The sequence below is a fragment of the Taeniopygia guttata genome, chromosome 6 (assembly GCF_048771995.1).
Source record: "Taeniopygia guttata chromosome 6, bTaeGut7.mat, whole genome shotgun sequence".
Taxonomy (NCBI): domain Eukaryota; kingdom Metazoa; phylum Chordata; class Aves; order Passeriformes; family Estrildidae; genus Taeniopygia; species Taeniopygia guttata.
The window spans coordinates 23,624,763-23,644,252 of record NC_133031.1 but is presented as its reverse complement, the minus strand read 5'-3'; the positions used below and the strand labels follow the sequence as shown (position 1 = coordinate 23,644,252).

At 43.0% G+C, this 19,490-nt stretch overlaps 1 protein-coding gene across 4 annotated transcripts in view; it reads right to left on the bottom strand.

The window, feature by feature from the left end:
- ARMH3 (armadillo like helical domain containing 3) overlaps window positions 1–19,490 on the bottom strand; it is a 124,233-nt gene that overhangs the window by 4,127 nt on the left and 100,616 nt on the right. For all 4 annotated transcript variants that reach the window (XM_030276258.4, XM_030276260.4, XM_030276262.4 and 1 more), the window contains exon 25: window positions 4,109–4,225. In XM_030276258.4, coding sequence (XP_030132118.4) covers window positions 4,109–4,225 — 117 coding nt within the window. The remainder of the gene's footprint in view (window positions 1–4,108; window positions 4,226–19,490) is intronic.

The window sequence follows — 19,490 nt, the reverse complement described above, 5'->3', positions numbered from 1 at the left end:
CACCAGCAATAGAAGATTCCAGCTTGTATGCACATCAAGGTCTCCAAGAAGGAGTCTCTGCAAACCCAGAAAGTGAGGCTGGAGTGGCACAATGAGAACACAGAGCTTAGCAGAAATCGTAGCTATGGGGTAGAGCACAAGAAATTAATTAGCCTGATTAGTTTGCAAAGAGAAGGAGGAATAGAGCAAACACACTCCATTATGTAAAATGAGGTCAGAAAGAGAACAGTGAGTAATATTTATCTGATTCCCCAGGGATGAGGCAAGAAATACACAGCCTAATTTAGACAAAGAAGATTTACACAGGAAAAGAGGAAATACTTTAAAAATCTATGGGCTGTGAAGCAGTGGAGGAGCTCACCTGAAGCTACTGTGGAGCTAGGTTCATTTAAAGACAGCTTTAGGCTTCAAGAGAAGCTTTAGACACAAACTTTGGCCAAGAGCAGTCTAGATGAACATAGATCTGCCTTAACACAAACTGGGGAGAAGAGTGGTCATAATAACACACAAGAGTGACTTTTACACAAATCTCTGCCCAGCATCTCTTCTTCTGGGAGAAGTCAGGCAGCCTGACCCAACCTGCTTAAAAGGTAAGAATAGCTGAAATTAAAGTTAAATCAAGTTATCTCCAGCACCAGGGCTCAGCACAGGGAGCCAGAGCTCATCTCCCTTTTGGAGTTGGAAGACTGGACAGTTACACAGGGAGGTGTCAGTCTGTAACAAGGATAAATTACATAACCTTCCTGAAGTCTATCTAAGCTGCTCCATAAGGATACACCCAAGATGCCTCCTAGCTTTTGGTGCAGTGGGCAGCCCAGGCCTGGCTGCCAGTCTGGAATTTACCAGAGCCCTCCAGACTTACACAGAGGCCTCAAAACTGCAGAAATTAAGGCCAGAGATTTAACATTAATTCTGCTAGGAAGTACAAGCAGAGCACATGTCCTCTCTTGCTTCTGTATGGAGTATCCTGGATAATTAGGGACAGAAGAGCTTTAAAATTGTTTTCTTACTATTAGTCCACAAACAGTGAAAAATTGAAAATGCATTAAATACTGACATCACCTGTGGAAGAATGAGTAAACGAAAGAATGGATGAAGCAAGGGCATTAACCATGGGGAGGAAAACATGATTAAATTTTGGTTTGGTGTCATTAGAGCTGGAAGTGCACAAGGTTGTACCAGCACTCCTATTTCACAGCAAGTCTCATCAACTAAACCTATTCCTAATCAACAAGCAGCCCTTAAATTATTTGTACAATGGGAAGAACATTTACACTGACTACTACACTTAATTAAAAGTCAAATTAAGATAATTTCCCCAGTAGAAATCAATCCCTAATCAGAATATGTTGAGACTGATGAAACCTATCTAACTGCAAAGACAGTGAATGTTTTGGAAAGATGCTGAAATCTCTTTCCACACATTCCTCCAGCTGCAATGTGAGGGTCCAAAAGCTCACATCCAAACCATTCATTCTATCAAAGCAGCACAGACCTCAAATGACATCCCTGAGGCTTCAAAGGAAAAGGAATAAAAAGTGTCAGAAACTTCCTAACTTCATTCCTTTAGTCCCTCAAAGGCAGCACAATATGCCAAAAAACCCAGCTGATAAAACAATCACCTTCCACCACAATGTGGCCGCAGTATTGCAGCCTTTGAAAACCTCTTCGTAAAGGGAATGGGAGAAGAAAGCAGATTTTTCTTTGGGATTAGCAAGAAAGAGCAGCACTGAGGCAAAGCAAAGAAGTGAAGCAGTGAATTAGAAAAGCAGGTCAAAGGAGTGAGAACAAGATTTCTAAGCATAAAGGAGCCCCCAGAACAGCTTGGGGAAGCTTCTGCTCACATACTTAATGGGAGCAAAGAGAGATAAAAAGGAAGCTGAAAAGGAAAATGTCTCCTCTGTGTCATTCCCCACCCAAGAAGGGTTTGCTTTGATGCAAACATTTGCAGATAGTGGTAACAAAACCGGGCAGAATCTGGAAAGAATTATTTGCAAACAGATTCAGTCCAGGAAGACCTGATGGGATCAATGTGAATTCAGAAACTTGTAGTTCACCACCATCCCTGATCATTTGGTGCAGCCCACAAAGAGATTTACACCAACTTCCCTCTGCCCCTTCCATGAAATCCTGCAAACTCAGAGGTTAAACACAAAGCACTGGGTAGGGGGGTAATATCCAGCTTCAGACCAGCAACAGAAGCTGAAGTAAAGACTCAAAAGCTTCACACAAAGAAAGCAAGTACCTGGTTTGAAGGGGCTGTGGAAAGGACAGGGCAGATTAGGGCCTTTTTGATGAGTTGTTTGAACAATTAATAAAGCCATCAGTTACTGTGCACCTAGAGAAAAACAGCGCGAGGAGGCTGGGAGGCCAACTGGATTTGCTGAAGACAAATCATAACATATCAGGTTCATTTCCTGCTGGGTTGAGGGAACAGCTTAATGGAATGCAGGGGATTTTCTGTAGCTGTGAGTAAAGAACATTTAATAGGGTCCCAATTCTCAGGGCATCTAGAGATGTGGATTAAACTGATTCACAACTGGGTCAAATCAGCACATTTATACAGTAATTATTCAGGCTTTTATATGCTCTTGAGGAGAGGGTCCCAGGGGTACCTGGATGGGCAATTTTCAGAAGGGAGTTGACAGGCTGGTTATGATAAACAGATTCTTAAATGATACAAAATTGGGATTTTGAAAAAAATAGGAAATTGGTCTAGGAAGAAAATAATTTTAGCTGAAGAGTTCGTGGCTGTGGTGATCATAGGACTGAGAATGTAATTTTAATCAATTGGCATGATCGGCCTGAGCTTCTGCCAGGCCAAGTGGAAGTGGGACATGCAGGAAGCAGAGCAGTCTGTGGCCGAGGGGAAGGAGATACTGGCTGAGAGCGGAAGCCCTTGGGACAGAACAGATGACAACAGACACAGGAATGTGTCTTATTTCTAGGGTACAGTAATAGAAGAAGCCCATGTCACAGCAAGGCTATGGCCAAATTTCTTTGCTGTATTCCAGGACAGCTGTGTCAAACAGCAGGCCAGAGAGACAATAACAAGCACAAAAGAACACAGAAAAATAGCATAGAAGCAATTTGAAGTGGTTTTGCCCATACACTACCCAATGTCAGGGCTGGAATGACCCCAAGGGAGTTAAAAGCATTCTGTAAAAGGAAACAAAACCACTTCAGGTGCCTGTTCTGGAGCAGAGCTGACAGAAGGATGCACAACAACATGCCCAAACTCATGGAGACTCGTGACAGAGTAGGCAGGCATCAATTACTCATCAATCAGCAGGGACAGAACTGGAAGAAAGAATCAGTTCTCAGACTGGTGGAGAAGACTGCCAAAGTTAGAGATCTCTCCCTTTTGGTGAAGCTGTAATGATTCAAGAGTAAGGCTTCCCTCACACATCAGTCACTACAAAAACACTGCCTCCATGCTCATGTGGCTGCTGGACAAGAAAATTCCCATCAGGGCTCTCTGGAGAAGGGTAAGCAAGCAGGCTTGCTGAAGAATTACAACTACCAACTTGAATTATTTAGATTCATTTTTGTCTTTGCTCTATAATTTTTGTAGGTCTTCCTACCATCAGTCTTCTCCTCTTGCAGATGGAGACATTTCTAGGGAATGCCTTCACTTTCTTTGCTTGGGAACCCTTTTTTTATGAGTGCTGGAGGAAAGCAATGTGCAGAAAGGTGTTTCAGCAGTCCCAAACTTCATGGTCCCCTTAACAACAGCAAAAAAGCAAAGTTTTTCTGTGAGATTAACCCCAGGTGGGAGCAGTCAGCTCAGTCAGCTTTTCCCCATAAAAATTTACCACTACAAAGCACAGCAAATCCCCATGGCAGAAGGGACAGAAACTATCTGACCAGTGCCTGCCTAAGCAGCCTGGAGGTTCCTCTTCAGCCCCACAGGGAGCTCCAGGAAGCTCTCAGATCTGTTAAGACATGCAGTGTTCTGTCCAGATCCTGCTCCTGCCCTGTCTTTGCAGGCAGTCCAATGGAACAACAGGACTGCTCAGCTACACCCCAAATACAACTGCCCAGGCCATAAGCAAAGGCTCTGAACAGCCTTTATGGCTGTTGATTGCTCAGAGTCAAGGCAGCTTACCAGCTCTTTGAAGAAGGCAGCCTCCTTGTGCTGCTCCGAGTAGCGCTCATACTGGTCCAGTCCGTCCTGCAGCTTCAGGGTCAGCGTGTCATAGTTGGACCGTACCACCTCCAAAACCTGCCAGAAACAGCCAAAAACAGCATGGGAAATCAGAATCCACAGACTCCTCAGCACAGGAGGAGCAAGGCTGAGATAGATCACAGCTCTGGCACCTGTTTTCATAACAGAGATGGCTTTAACAGCCAATATTTGGCTCATGATTAACAACACGGAGGTGGGCACTAAAGGCTTCCTAATGCCAAGGAACAGTCTGAAATTTACAGAACTTCTCCATTCATGAGAATGGTAGATGAAACCTATATCCATGACAGCAGCAGCTTTCTGTGATCAGAATTAGACATGTTAATAAATCAAGCAGCTAATTACCACATGTACACCCAGATCCAACACAGAAGCACAATACAAACACAGACTTGCCCAGCCCCATGGTCCTTCCAAGGTTAGTTTTGTTACCACACTTCCCTCCTGGCTCATGAATCACCATTCACAGCCTGCTAAATCACCATCTTCTAGAGCTGCTCAGATAAGCTTCCACACAGAGCACTGCATGTCTCTCCTGACAGGAACAAGCTTCTGACAAGCACTTAAGAGAAGACCAGCCTTGGTACAGACTGTGCTTTTAGAAAGACATGAAGATATGAATCCAGATCTTTCTGCCCAGGAGATACTTTACTATCAGCCTTCACTGCAACCAAAGCAGTTCCAGCTTTTATTACTGCCCTACTCTGCTCCCAGTGTTGAGCTATACTTGCAAACACATAGTTACACATCTCTGCTCTACTGAGCTATTCATTTTCCTAACTAGGGAACACCAAGAGGGGCTCCCACAATGATTTTTAGCTTTATAGCATTGCATGGACTAACATATTCCTCAAAACACTTGTGAGATGGTTAGCGACAACAAGGAACCATAGAGGTCAACACTCCTGGGCAAACATATGCCTGAAATGATTCTCCTAAACACATGAACTTCATTCTTAGGCTGTTGCCATTTGCTAAACAGAATATGAACATCTGAGGTTTGCACTACAGTAACCCCAACTCATGACAACCTTCAGTCAGGAAGATACATGGTAAAAGATGTAAAGGAAGAGGACCCTGCTCCAAGGCATCACAATTTAGAAAAGATCCTAAGAAGAACATTGCAGAGGATTGATGACAACAGTGACCAGAACAAGGAGCCCTTGCACTTTTCCTCTTGTACTCCCAACAATGTAAGCACTACTCTCAACTGCCCCTTTAGGCAGCTGGCAGCTCCTGCCCTTTACAGGACTGAATATTGTCATTCATCTTTTATTCTAAGAAATCTAAAGTTGCCTAGGGTTCCTCCAAAAGATTGTTTCCCCCAAACTCTGCATGTAGCAGTGACACACAGAGACACTCATGCTAGGGTCTGAGAGGGCAGAAGCTACAGGGAATCATCCAAATGAGGACTGGGGGCAAAAAGGGGTTCCAGAGGTGGTTGCCAGGTGAGGTGGTCACACAGCAGTCTCTGTAGCTCAGCTGTCCTCCAGCACTGCAGATGCAAGATAGGGATAAGAATAAGGATTTGGACTTGAAGGTCTCAGAGCCCTTTTCCAACTGCATTGATTCTGATTCTGCAATGTTATTTAAGAACAGCTTGCCAGTGTTGCAAAGGCTCGCAGCCTCCTCTCCAGTACTCATTTCCTAATGCTGTTTTGTTTGTCAGCTCCAGTGGCAGAAAGAATTCCCTGCAATGACATCCATCTCCAAATTCAGCCTGCCCTTCTTACTCCTGTGTGCAGAAGCTACAGGAAGTATTGCAGAGCCAAGAGCAATGATGAAAGAAAGCCACCTGGGCACAGGAATAACTATCCACTAGGGACACAGTGTAATAGCATAATGCACCTTCTTCTGAGCAATAAAGGATCTGGCAGCTTGCTCCCGTCAATCAGAGGAATCCAAATTGACCAAGATTAGTGAGCTGCAGAGAAAGAACCTGATTTGAAAGGTGAGGAGTTGAACAGGCTTCTCCAGCAGTAATTCAAGAGCAAAGGCATTTTATTCAAGGCTACCTGACTCCCCAGGAACCTTCCCTTCAGTCTCCCTGTATTCCCATACACACAGGTGTGCACAGTGCCACACAGTTGTGATCACTCAATGGATGCACATGTTTCTTCAGGAACAATCAGGATTCCTCCTTGCTAGCTCTGAGTAGAGATCTCTTCAGATACTCAACAGAGGCATCCTCAAATCATGGTGAAGAGAAGTAAACTCTGAGGGCAGTAGTGAGCTCGGTAACAGGAATCCTTTAAATCTGTCAGCTTGCATCACCTTTGAAAGGCATCTAAGAACTCAGCTTTATACTTTAGGATGAGGACAGGGAAGGAAAAAGAGGCCCCCAAAGTCTCTACTCTGTTACTTATTGTAATCTCTGCAGTGAGATCAGCTCATCCCTTCAGCTATGTATTTCACTGGCTTCCACTCCTTATCTCCTTTAATTATGAAATAGAACTTAAAAAGAAAGGGTAAGTTAAAAATAAACAGCTTCTCCCCACTGCCTGATAATTTCCCTTTCTTGATGCTACTGAGAAAAAATGCTACGTGGGATCTGAGATAAACCCACTCACAGATCATTTCAACTTCATACCTTGTAATGGATAGAAACTATTACTGAGATTAGGACCTGCCATCCTTGAGATGATTTCATCTTCTCTTTAAGATGCAGCTGCTAGACAGAGGACAGGTCAAAGAGCAGCAGAAGGTATTAAGAATACCTAACAGGAAAGTTTAAAAGGCATCAACTTCCTACACAGATGACAAAAAACCTCACATCCTTTGTGTAATAGAAGACTGGATGTAAGCATCCTTTGCCCTTCTTACACATTGCTTTGACTTTTGCTCAGGAAAACTACTGCAGGAAGAACAACCTTTTTTCTTAAACACACAAGATCTTTATCTGCACCTTTCTGTCAGATACAAAGGAACTAGAGCAATTTAATTTTGAGATAAAGGCATTTCTCCTTCCAAGTCTTGTTCAACCCATTCTTCTTGGAAGTCTCATGTCTAGAAATCATGAATTCCAAGATGGTCAAGTATGAGAAGGGACTTAAAGAAGGGACTTTTAGCTGCTCTTCCAAACAGATTTTAAATAGTCAGAGTTTGACAATCTCATGAGAAGCTGGAAAAACCTCAGTTTTAGTGTCAGGCAAGGACAGATGAAATTGGACTGTAGATGATCTTCAAGGAGCTTGATGTGACACCCCTAAGACTGCAAGGATAAACATGCAGGGGAAGCTTCTTTTTTTAAAAATGGTTTTCTGGATCTTTACAGTGGAAAAAAAACCCCAACAAACAAACCCTAATGGAGTCACAATCTAAAAGTCTTTTTGTAGATTACCTTAGGGGGATAAGAGTCTTAAAAAAGCAGTATGACAGAAGCAAGCAACTCAGACACGGTCAATACAAGAGGAGGGAAGGCTGCTGAATTCCCTTCCTGCAGTTACCTGTATCAGCCCCAGAGGCTACATTAGCTCATTTTTTCCACTGTAACAAACCAGAACTCAGTGGAACTGCACCACTGTAATTTAAAGATATTTTGCTATCAAATTAACCCCCTGTCACCACTCACTCACTGACTGCTTTCCAGAAGTTCCAGAGAAGTGCTGGAGATTCAGGTCCCTGAATCAGGTCCCCAACCAACTTTTCAGGAGCTGCTCTGAACAGCAAGTGCTTTCTCTGGCATTCAGATTTCAGCTTCCTCCTGCAGCTACAACTGCCCATGCCCCAAAAACTCTCCTTCCCCAGTCACACCAACAACTTGTGAGTAGAGACATCTCCTTAGAAACATGGCAGGAGGGCTGACTTCCAAAGGAGGGACTCATGTGGGGCTGAGCTCTCTGCAGCATCCCATCCATGCCACGCCAGGTCTGCACCCAGAGGAACAAGATTATTTCACAGTTTGTGGCTCCTTACTTTGCTCAATCCACCAGCTCACCACTGCCTTGCAAACTGGACAGACAGTCTTGGTCGGCTGGGTCAGTGGCCTCCTCACACATGAGCTCTGAAACCATTTCCCCCAGAAGCAGTTGCCCCTACCCTGAAATTTTCAGCACTCAAACCAATAATTTTGCTGTACTAGTCACTACACACTGACTTTTTCCTTACTGCACCAGAGCTGTTCCCTCTGACTGATCCTCAACAAGAGCCAGCACACTGCAGTCCCCAGGAGAGACCGGTCCTACTGGGGGATCCTGTCCTGGGGAAACACAGGGATTACATGCAGCAGTTGCCTATCCCCACTGTGCCCAGGAGAGCACTGCTACTGTTAGCAGCAATGCCACAGAGGGAGCTGCACCAGCAGTAAAACCTAATGGGCAACATGCAGCTCTAAGGCCCATCTATCTAGCAGACACCATTTGCTTCATTGCTTAGTAACTTTTTAACCTGCAGAATCTTTCATCATCTGCATCTGCAGTCTCTGCCTTACTGGAACATAAAATTAGAGAGCACCAGCAATTCCCAGCACCCTGCAAAGGACCTGGTGGTGGATAGGTTCCAGCAAGCATGCACAGGTAATGACAGAAAAATAAAAGGAAAAGCAGAAGCAAGAACAAATCAAGGTCTCTACACTGCCTTTTTAATTAGCATAGGAAAGCGCAAGAATACAATCAGTCAGCATCACCAGTGCCTCACTAAAGCCTCTCCATGCCCATAAGACACCCATTAACTACCATGACACAGGAGTTGGAACAGCACTGATTGATTGATCTCACATCAAGCAGAAGGCAAAACAACCCCCAGCAATGCCCAGGTTAAAATGCATTTTCCCCCTCATCAACTCCCTGCTGCTCACATGGCTGGGATGGGGGAGGGTCTCCAGGTCAGCACTAGAAGTCCCCACAGGACAGAAAAGCCAGAGGCTCTGTCCCATCTGTTCCATGCCAGAGGATGGAGGAGCCAGTCTATGGGGTATGTAATGCCAACCCCTCATCAGCACTACTGCAAACCAGGGCAGAAGGACCAAGGGGAGCCAAACATGCCTTCTGTCCACCCTGCAGAGGTGGTGGAGTCACTGCCTCTGTACCACACCCAAAGGGAATTCTGGCAGTCCCACCTCCCAAACCTAGTCAAAGTGCAAAACACCACAAGCAAACTCAGCAGTCTGTCCCTTCAGCTCAGAGGGTGGAGGCTGTAGGAAGAGATGCTAGGGTTTTCCTGTTCCAGTAGAAATGTGCATTTTACATTGCAGTCCTCAAACTGGCTTGTTTATTCCAGGTTTAGTACAAATCTTCCCCTTTTTCTCCCTCCTTAATCTCTACAACAACTCAAAGTCCCTGTGTGTTTCTCTTCATGAATTCAACCGAATTGCAACATTTCTCATTGTAATGAAAAGTCTGCTGACACCTGGACTACAAAGAGGCTATTGCCTCTCCGTAATAAAGTGCTGGATAATTGACATCAATTTTACAGTAGTAACTTCTAATTAATACGGAAAATGATTTTTTCCAAGTGCCATCACACTTCTCACAGAGCAACTTTAAAGTTGCTGATGCAGGCTGGAGTCTTTGTTGAAATTAATCCCCAGAAGCACCACAGAGAAAGAACATAACTAAATAATTAGAAGTTAAATAAAAACACACACACAGCTGCCACATTTCCCAACAGATTCTGCCCAAACCCCAGCTGCACTCATCTCCTTCTCGCTTTCCTCTTTCTCTGTCTGCGGGAGCCAAGTTAAGAGAGAGGCTTCACTAAGGCTGCCAGTGTTACACACACATGCTGGAAGCAGCTGCCATTCACACTGGCTTCCAGGAAAGCAGCCATCTAGGACTAGGAGCAGCACAGAGCTTTTTTCTGACCCAACACTACCTTACCTTTGCAGCTATCCTGGAGCTAAATGCAGTGCTGATTCCTCACCCCCACGCTGATCAAGCCATGACTATTATTTCCATGCTCATGAATGCTAAGACGAAGAGGAGGAGGATGTTGCTATGATAGTTTCACAACTCAGATTCCCAAGACATGCTGCGTGTACAGCACATATCTATGGATCCAGAGGATGTGGAGTGGGTCAGATGGGAAAGACAAAGATGTGGGCTGCAGATTCAAGGGTAGCCATGCCACATATGTGTAAGACTCACAGTACATTGGAAATAGGGAGAGCAGGAGCCTCACCCTGCTCTCCACTGTTAGGGTTGGTGCAGGGACCCCTGCAAACAGTTCCCATCAGGTTTACTCTGGCAAACATGGACTAAAAAGTGTCAATCTCCCTCTGCTCAGCTCACTGAGCATTAGCCAGGACACTGCTTCCTGGAGTTTGGAAGTGAACTGTTTCTGCCCACTAGTTGGTCCTTTGTCCCTGCAGTCACTACCAGCAGTCCTGCTGTTTTCAGTGAACTGCTCTGTGCCCAGCCAAACATAAGTCTAACTTTCTGTGTCCCAAATCCTTCCTGAGGACTGCTTTTATACATCTGCACTTGAGCGGTATCAAAATCCAGGCCTCATCACTTCTCTACACAAGGAAAAGGGTTTGATTGTACTTAAAAGATTATCATTATTATTATTTTACTTAACAACATCAAGGAGGGACATTTCACACCCCCTTTTCTCACCTCAGCATAGAGCCAGTCTGTCAGGCTCAGATGATATATAGTAGCTCAGATGTTTGTTCAATGATCTCACAGGGATCTGTGATCTTTAAAGGAACAAGCCTACAAAGGCAACACTTTCTATCCATGGAGTGTGAGGGTTTGGTTACAGTCTTTCTCTTCTGCCCACAGGTGCCTCTTCTAAAGATAAATAATTTATAAGCTCACTCAGAAAATTACTGTTGTTCTCTGAACTCTGCTAGCAGAAATGACATCCTATTTTAGGACAATAGTTATCTGTTTCAGGAATGTTTTAAACCCCCAATCCATTAGAAGCCTTAGATGTTCAACTTTATTTAATGGTGGTAAAAAGCACACTGATCCAGCCAATCTGGCGATCACTCAGCTTTCAGGAACATCTCAAAGCCAAAACTGTTACACAGCTCCACCAAGAAGCAACTGTAAATGTATAAAACAGTGCCCATTCCAAGCTCCCATGGGACAGGCATTCCCAATAAGCTACTTTAAGAAGAAGTACAGCTGCAAACAAGGACAAAGGCAAGTAACAAGGAAACATATGGTCTCCATGTGCACAGCTTCCAGGGCACTTAATTTGTAAGAGGTATAGACAAGCAGAACAGATTAATGTGGTGATAACCCTGGACATTCCTGCAGCCATCACTAGGACTAGGCAGTGCTGTGCTACAATAAATACCTTCTGAGCTCCAGCTGCCAGGTAGCTGATAGCCTGTCCACCTTACCAGAAAGCCCATGCCAGGAATGCTTTGCTGCAGAGTAATTTCCAGAACTCACATCTATACATAGACATGACAACTCCCACACATGTTAAATGCTCAACCCATTCAGGTTTGGAGCACATGGAGCAAAAATGCATGTGGCCTCACATTCTTTTTCTCAAGCCCAATCCACCTCTCCCAGTTTCAAAGATGTTCAGTGGGTTTACACTAATCTGCATATCCCACTTGGCACAAAGAACCTGATATTCTTTGTGGGACACTGGGTGCTCTTTCCCAGACTGCAAGGGACAGGCTCTCCAGGGAAAATAAAGGAGGAAACTCTGCCATTCAAGGAAAGAAAACAGGTTCAGTGGGCTTCTGCCAAGAGAACAAACATCCATATACTGTGTAACGCTGGCACTTCCAAAATCCAGGCAGAGAAAAAGTCAAAGATCCTGAAACAAATTATCTTAAAAATTATCTTAAAAATTATCAGTTAATAAAATAAGCAGTCTCCAGAGCAGACATTTAGATCTGGAAGGGGAGATACACCAGAAATCGAATGAGGCCCCCTAAGCTTGCCTGTTTTTAGAAATTTTGTTGAGAAAAGGCAGGCAGCATTAAGAAAGGCCAGGATGATGGCAGGAGCATAAAACCCTAAGATAGATAGATTTGCTATTTTGGAGTTACAGCCCATTTTGGAGTTGTGAACCCTTATCTCCAGCTGGTGGCATTTATGAAAACATTTCTCACTGCTAGGTATGTAAGAGCACTTGCAATTCTGCCAAGGCTCAAAATGCACTGCAGATAGCAATGGACTGGACCGTTAATTTTTTTATTTTCCCTTTGTGCTTACAATTAGCTTAAGTGCTGAAATGTGATGGGCTATTTCAGGAGAAGCTTTTTATCTACCAGCTGCATTCTCACAGAACAGTAAATCAACTGCTGTCACCAAAACATCACACAAGAGGACAAGAGCATCCTTATGCTCACTGTTATCATTCATGTTGCCTGTTCAGCCTAAGTGGCTAACCAGCATTCAACAAATGAATGCTGTGATTTGTGTGCAACCTTTGGTGCAATTCTCTGTTTACAGAAGACCATGTCCTCCTGAACAACGAGGAAAAAAAATAGTCAGCAGCAGCTCTTCAGCACCATTTAACTGACCAAAGCAAGACTAGTAACCTTGGTCCCCAAAACAAGATAAAAGACTTTTAAGATGTGAACTGTTGCTCCAGCTGATCTGAGAAGCCAAGTTGTACAAAGTTATTACAGAAATCAAAGACAGACAGAAGAACCTTAAAAATGGTAGCTGAAGATTTTAAGAAAAAGTTTGAAATAAAATCTTTCTAGGACCAGTAGTCAGAAAGCATCCTGGCAAATGCTGGAATTCAAATACACAGTTTTCAGCTGAGATTGCCTTGATGAAATGACAACAGGATACCTGATGTACACCAGAGGAAACTCATTCCCAGCAAAGAAATTCAAATTTTCCCAGAAGACATTCAGCTCTGGAATAAGGCTGTATAGAGAATAGATTAAGGCAGGACAACAAACCCCTTTCTGTTCAATCAAGCCCAGACAGAAGTAAGCGCATTGCTCCCATTCAAAGAAACCAAAACCTAATTGTGCCCAAGGAAAAAACAATGGGAGGCTTATTCTGGTTATGGTCTAATCAAACACCTGCAGTCACATGAGGCTTCTGGAACTACATCAGCTGGGCAGGTTCATAGAAATCAGTAGAGGATCCAAGAGAACTTGTGCCCTCTCACACAGCCACCACGGACTTCTTTGGGATATAATGATTGCAGACTAACATAGAAATAAAACCAAATCAAAACTCACCAGGACTCTGACTTGAAGATCAAGACAAGTAAAAGGAGAACACAGACATTCCAAAAAGCTCTGGAGCTTGGCATGCATTTTCATTTTCTTTTTGATCTTTTACAGCAACTAGCAAGCCAATGGCCTTTATGAATGTACAGTCCTAGGTCTGATGCTTGCTGAGAAAAAGTGGATGCTAATCTAGCTCGTGGCTTTTTTTCTTCTTTTTAATGATCAGAAATCTTTTTAAACTTGGTTTGCACAGCATGAATAAATTTAATTAAAGGAAGCAGCAAAACTAAATACCAATATGCCAAAAAACTGGCCACAAACCAAGTGGATGCTTGTATTTAAAGTAAGTCAAATCAATACAGGACATGCTAGAGAAAAGCAGCTAGGACTGGAGAAAGAAGGTATATGTTTGCAGGGGCAGACATTAGGAAGATCAGTTCCCTAGTTCCTACTTATATTTCAGCAATTAGTGGAAGTGATAAAAGGCATTCATTTAGTGGTCTGAGGAGATGCAATGAAGCCAAGAAAGAGGAAACACTATGTTCACCTGCCTAACCAACTACATGTTGGAAAATTAACTCAAGTCTGTTCTCAGGGAAAATAAAAATTTTTGAATACGAGCAAGAAGTCTGGATAGCCAAGAAACCCATTGAGCAAACAACTGTTTGATTATTTGCACTATTTTACAGTTCTTTGGTATGTTTTATGAACTAAGGGCACTGGAATCAATATACAAGATTTAAAACATGGGTTATCAGACTTACACATTGACAACAACACAGTTTTTCTCTTTTATTTTTGTGTTCTCTCTAGTAATTTCTAATTCTCTATTTGTCTTTATGACTACTGTTGAGTCTTGAGCAACATTCCCAGGCTTATCACAGTGACTCCAGGAGTCCTTTCCTGCATAACAATATCTAGCAGACTTAAAACTACAATTTAATGATTCTGAGAGACTTACAAATTAATTCAAAAATGCCATCTAAAGATAGAGCCCAAAATAAATTGAAGATCTGTAGCTAACTGGTTAGCTACAAATAGCTAGAAAGACTGTAGTAGCAGTATGCTAAGGTAGCAAGCTAATAAGGAAAGGTGGGCACTGCTTGGAAATTTGTGTGACTCAACCCATATAAAAGTTCTAGCTCTTAAGGCTTTTGCAAATCTGGAGTTGGAACAGACAGCTATAAGCTGCTGGATGATCCTTACCCTATGGAAAATCCTGTAGTGAAAGGAAAACTTCAGCTGCAAAATGTCTGCTGTAAGGCAGCAGTAGCAAAAGTGGTTTAAGTCAATCTAAGTGCAGGTCACCTAGCCTGCAATCCAGAGTCTGGAGTTCTTCCTTCAAAGGTATTCACTGCAGAAATAAGACATTCTACTGTGCAAGTCAGAACTCTCTCTGTTCTAAATACAAGTACGAAGGATGTTGGGGACCAGGCAGTACTGACATCAAGAGGGACTGAGAAGGTAAAGGGGGAGTAGAGATTACTAAAATACTGAGAATGCAGCTGTGCAAGTCAGATTAAGAATTACAGCAGTTATGAAATTCCTATCAAGACAACAGGATCAAATCAAATCTGTCCCAACTGACTCCTCACAAACCCCAGACACATGCTGGGATCTCAGACTAATCTGCATTGCACAGTGGAGCAAAAGGAATGGACAGAGTCTGTGAGGAGGGCAAAAATAAGGAAACCAAATAATTTCTGATATGCTGAAGGAGTGAAGCTTGTTAGCATTTTAATTTGTTGAATTATTCCCTTTTGTGCTGTTGGAATGTGTCATTCTTCTGAAACTCCATCTGGGCAATGACCAGAACTGAAACAGAACGAGACCATTAATGCTTGGAAGCATCCATAGCCAACACAGAAAACATTTTCTGCCTGCAAAACCAGAATTGCTTAAACTTGACTGCTAAGTTAATTTAAAAGGAACATTTAAACAGCTATTGGGAGAAATGGAAATGCAGAGGCTACTATCCAAGATAATCACTAGCAAGGGCAGGCCTGACACGATGCTGAACGATGTAGGCTGAGACACTTTTTGACTGAAATGGAGATGTGCTGGAAAGCTGGCCAGCAGACAGTCAGCAAGGTAAAGCTGAGTGGGAGCAGAGACTTGGGCATGGACCACACACAAAAAGCAGCTCAGATGTTTCTGAGAAATTAAACTGTCTGCTGCTTATTACTGTCCTTCTCAGGGAAAGACATCCATGTGCAATCTCTAGATTAAACACAGAGGCACCAAAGGTTGCTAAGACTCATTTGTTTCTAGTCCTTTCTCCTTATACATGACAGAAACCATCAGAGTCCAAGATAATAGCTATGCCTCTGAAGAAGTCCTGGCATGGTTAAATGGCATCTTGCAATCAAAACATACTTGGAGAACAAAAAGGCCCTGTATGCCTTGGAATACAGTGTTTATCCCATAAACATTTCTTCCCTTATGTCCTTAAAATATCAGATCTACCACCCCTTCAGCACCAGCACTCTCACAATTCATATGCTCCCAGCAGCAACCCCAAACACTAAAGGAGACAAATCTCTTCAGACTGAGTAGCTGAGAAAGACTGAAAAGAGGCGTCTGACCTCTATGACAGTAAGCTTTTATCTCCACAGACATTCAGATGCTGGAAGGGCAGGAAGGACATGACACAAAGGTGAGGTTTATTGCTGACAGGCCAGGTAAGATTACAGTGTTGGCTGTATACCCACCACTGACAATCACAGAAAAGGTGACTTGTGCTGGCACCTGTTCTCTCCAAAGGATGAGGAGAACAAAAGAACACAACCTATGCCTCCTTTCCAAAGCACCTTTAGCTGTTGACTCCTCAAGTTGAGCTGATCAGCAAGTTGAGCAGCAAGCTGGAGAAGTACTTGTCCACAATGCCTGCCCTCCAAATCAAGAGCATGCACCCTTTGCAGTCACAGCTCTAAACAGAACCTGCTGGCTATAGAGATGGGATATACTGAAGACTCAGGTGAAGATAATGCCACTGTCCTGGGGATATGAAGCTGATCACCAATGCTTTTGCTTTCTCTATATATTTCTCTTTTGCCATATTCCATGGATCAGTACCTGCAGGATCTGTGATGGAAATATCATCTCCACTGTAATTTCTGCAGTGCTTGGAGGACACCATTGTTCTACAGCCTAAAAATCCCTGTGTGAGGATTTAATGCTCCCAAGTGCCTCTTGGACATTAAACATTTTGAAAACTATTAGCTCAGATGGGTTTTTGAATAAGGCTCAGGGAAGCCACTTCCTCAGTATTTCTTATGAGAAAAAGGTGCTCTGACCTGGTAGAATAAAAATTACTGAGAAGGAAGAAAAGGAGGAGAAGGAGAAATAAAGTCCACACAGCCTTGCCTGTAAGCAAGGAAATGAGATTTGATTTACTCTGTGATCCTGAGGTGCATTCAATTTCAGCCTGAATTTCCACTGCATAAATTCAGCTTGGCTGAACAATGTCCCCATTAGACACTGTCCAAAGCAACGTAAGATATGATCTTTGAAGCTGAAGGTTCAAAGCCTTGTTGAGGTGGGGTTTTTTAGCATATTTTTGCATGACCAACCCATAAACCCATATTTCCAGAAGTTTGAAGAAGACAATATAAAGAAAGCAATTAGATACAGTGCATACACAACTCCTTATTGCTGCCAATTAATCAGTTTATTTATTTAGTTCACTGGTTTAATTTCCTCTTCCTACACCACAGAGAACAACTCTGGGTCTGTTTTCTATGAGCCAAAGGGATTAGAAGACAAGCTGAAGTCACTCACTAAAAGGACTTGAGGGCTTCAGTTCAGGGATTAATAACTCAGCAGCTTTTTCTCCAGATTTTAAAACCTTTAATTTGTACTGCATCAGCTGGTAGTTTTACTTGCACAACTATTTTTGTTTAAATGGGAACCAAACCCTGCTCTTCCCAAAATGCTGCTGCATTGCCCTCTTGATATTATTCTCACATCCAAATTTTTGACTATACGTAAAGAGGATTTCATGCTTTCTTAGCAAATGTCTTAAGAAACTGCACCTTATGCTAATACACAAGTTCAGGTTCTTCTTGGCTTTTCCTGAATAACCAGACATAACAACAATGAGCAGTCCCCTCAGGAATTCAACGCTGCTAGAAGGCCTGGGTGGAAGCTTTGGACCAGGTCTCTCTGTGTCTTCAACTCAGTCTCACATTTCAAAGAAGCTCTACAAAATGTTTGCCTGCATTTGATCACATAGTAACACACTTTTAAGGATAAAGCAGAGGAATCCATTCTCACCCTCAGCTAACACAGAATAAATTGGTACCACACTTATCTTGCTATGAAAGCCAGTGGCAGAAGCTAAAGGGGGTCACATTTTTAATTACCCTGTAGAGACTCTGATCTTACAGTTCTAAGTATCATTTGCTAAAAGGAGTTCCAGTGAAATAGTGCTATAATTTAACCCCAACACTTCTATCATCTTAGACTGTATGAATAAAACACAGAAGCAAATCTGCAGTTTGAAATATTCAGGTGCTTTAAAGGTCTGGGGTTTCTTGGAGCCTGAATAGGCCTGATGCAGCAAAGACTAAATTTCTTCCATATGCCTTTCTAAGGCCCAACTTGTGACTGTGCCTAGAGCTTTTATTTGGTGTATTTTCACAAACTGCAATAAGTAGAGCTGTTCACTTTGTTTACTGCTTCTAGACAACAACTGCCATCAACAATCAACTCAGAGAGGACAGCAAGGCAGGGCTGGCAGCAGCCACAGGATGCAGCATAGCAGCAAATGACGGCTGTGCATTAGGAAAGGTGCCATCATTTCTCCTTCTCAACTCTCTAAAACATGAGAAAGGCACTAATTAACAGGCTACCCAAGGCACACACAGGCTACAAAAAAAGATATCCCTATTGTCCTCTTAAGGCCCAATTCTAAGATGACTACCAAGTCTTTAGGAACCAACTGAACTCTCCCAGCCACAAGTCTCCAAATCTGATGCCAGAAAGAATTCAAACACCACAAGAACTGCAGAACCGAGAAAAGCAAAAAAGAAATAAAGTGACCTACTTTATATTCTGTTATCACATGTTGAAAGAGACCAAATCATAAAATGCCAGAAAGGCACATGTAAAGGAATCCTCTCAAATGTGTGCACTGTCAGCAGTGCAACAGCACTCAGCTACCCACAGAAAAAACAAGGGCAGGATAGAAACTCCAGTCAAATACTGTGCCAGAACAATAGTTCAGTATCCAGAGAGAAGGGAACATATAGTAGGAGTTAGAGAGAACACAAGAAGCCTGAGATGTGAAATGCTACTTGCCCTTATCTCAGCAGGCTTATCAGAGCCTCTGCCAGGCAGGGACACTGAGCATCAGAACAATCCGATTGCCTTTTCCAAGAGAAAGTGACGGGGACAGTTGTCTTAAATATTTTGTGGCTATTTCTCCAGCATCTGTTCTTGACTCAGTTACAAGTGGCAGGGCAGAAGAATGTGCAGCAGTCTGTAAACACCCAGGTACAACTGTGTAAGGTGACTGCAGAGGGTTAACAGCCCAGAGTCTGGATTAATCTTTTCAATAACAACACTGTTAAGAACTGGAAAGGGGCTTGGGAGAGTGTAGGCAGGTGATTTTCACCCTCCGTTCCCCAAGTTTCTACAGATGAATACCATAAAAATAAAAACCACTTACTCCCCAGATTTAACTTCACAGATTTTTGCATCATTCTTTTCTAAAACAAAGATCGGGATCAAGCCAACTGGTTATTTTCCTTCAAGCATCTGAACCTGACCTTTTCCAAACTCATCACAGATAAAGGTCTCCATGACACCTAAGCTGAAGTCACTCTGAGTTATGATCTCATGTATGAAAAACATGGCAGCTTCAATCCTTATCTCACAACAGAACAGTTACCTGCATCTTCAAATCATGCCTCACTCAACTGAAGGGTTTCTGGGTGACGATGAGGGACCAGGCTATGCCTTAAGCTAACGAGACCACACATTAACTAACTTCCTGAGCAATTAGGACAGGAGTGCTCAGTGACCAATTTCCTTATGCTAAAACATTTGGTATGACACTAACTGCCCAGCCCCAGTACCACTTATTCCTAGTTCTGATGCATCAACACACTAAATAGCACTTCAGGACCCAAGCAGTCCAGGAATATTATCCCTCTGGGCACTTCTGAGGGTGGAAAGCTCAGCAAAATCTACATG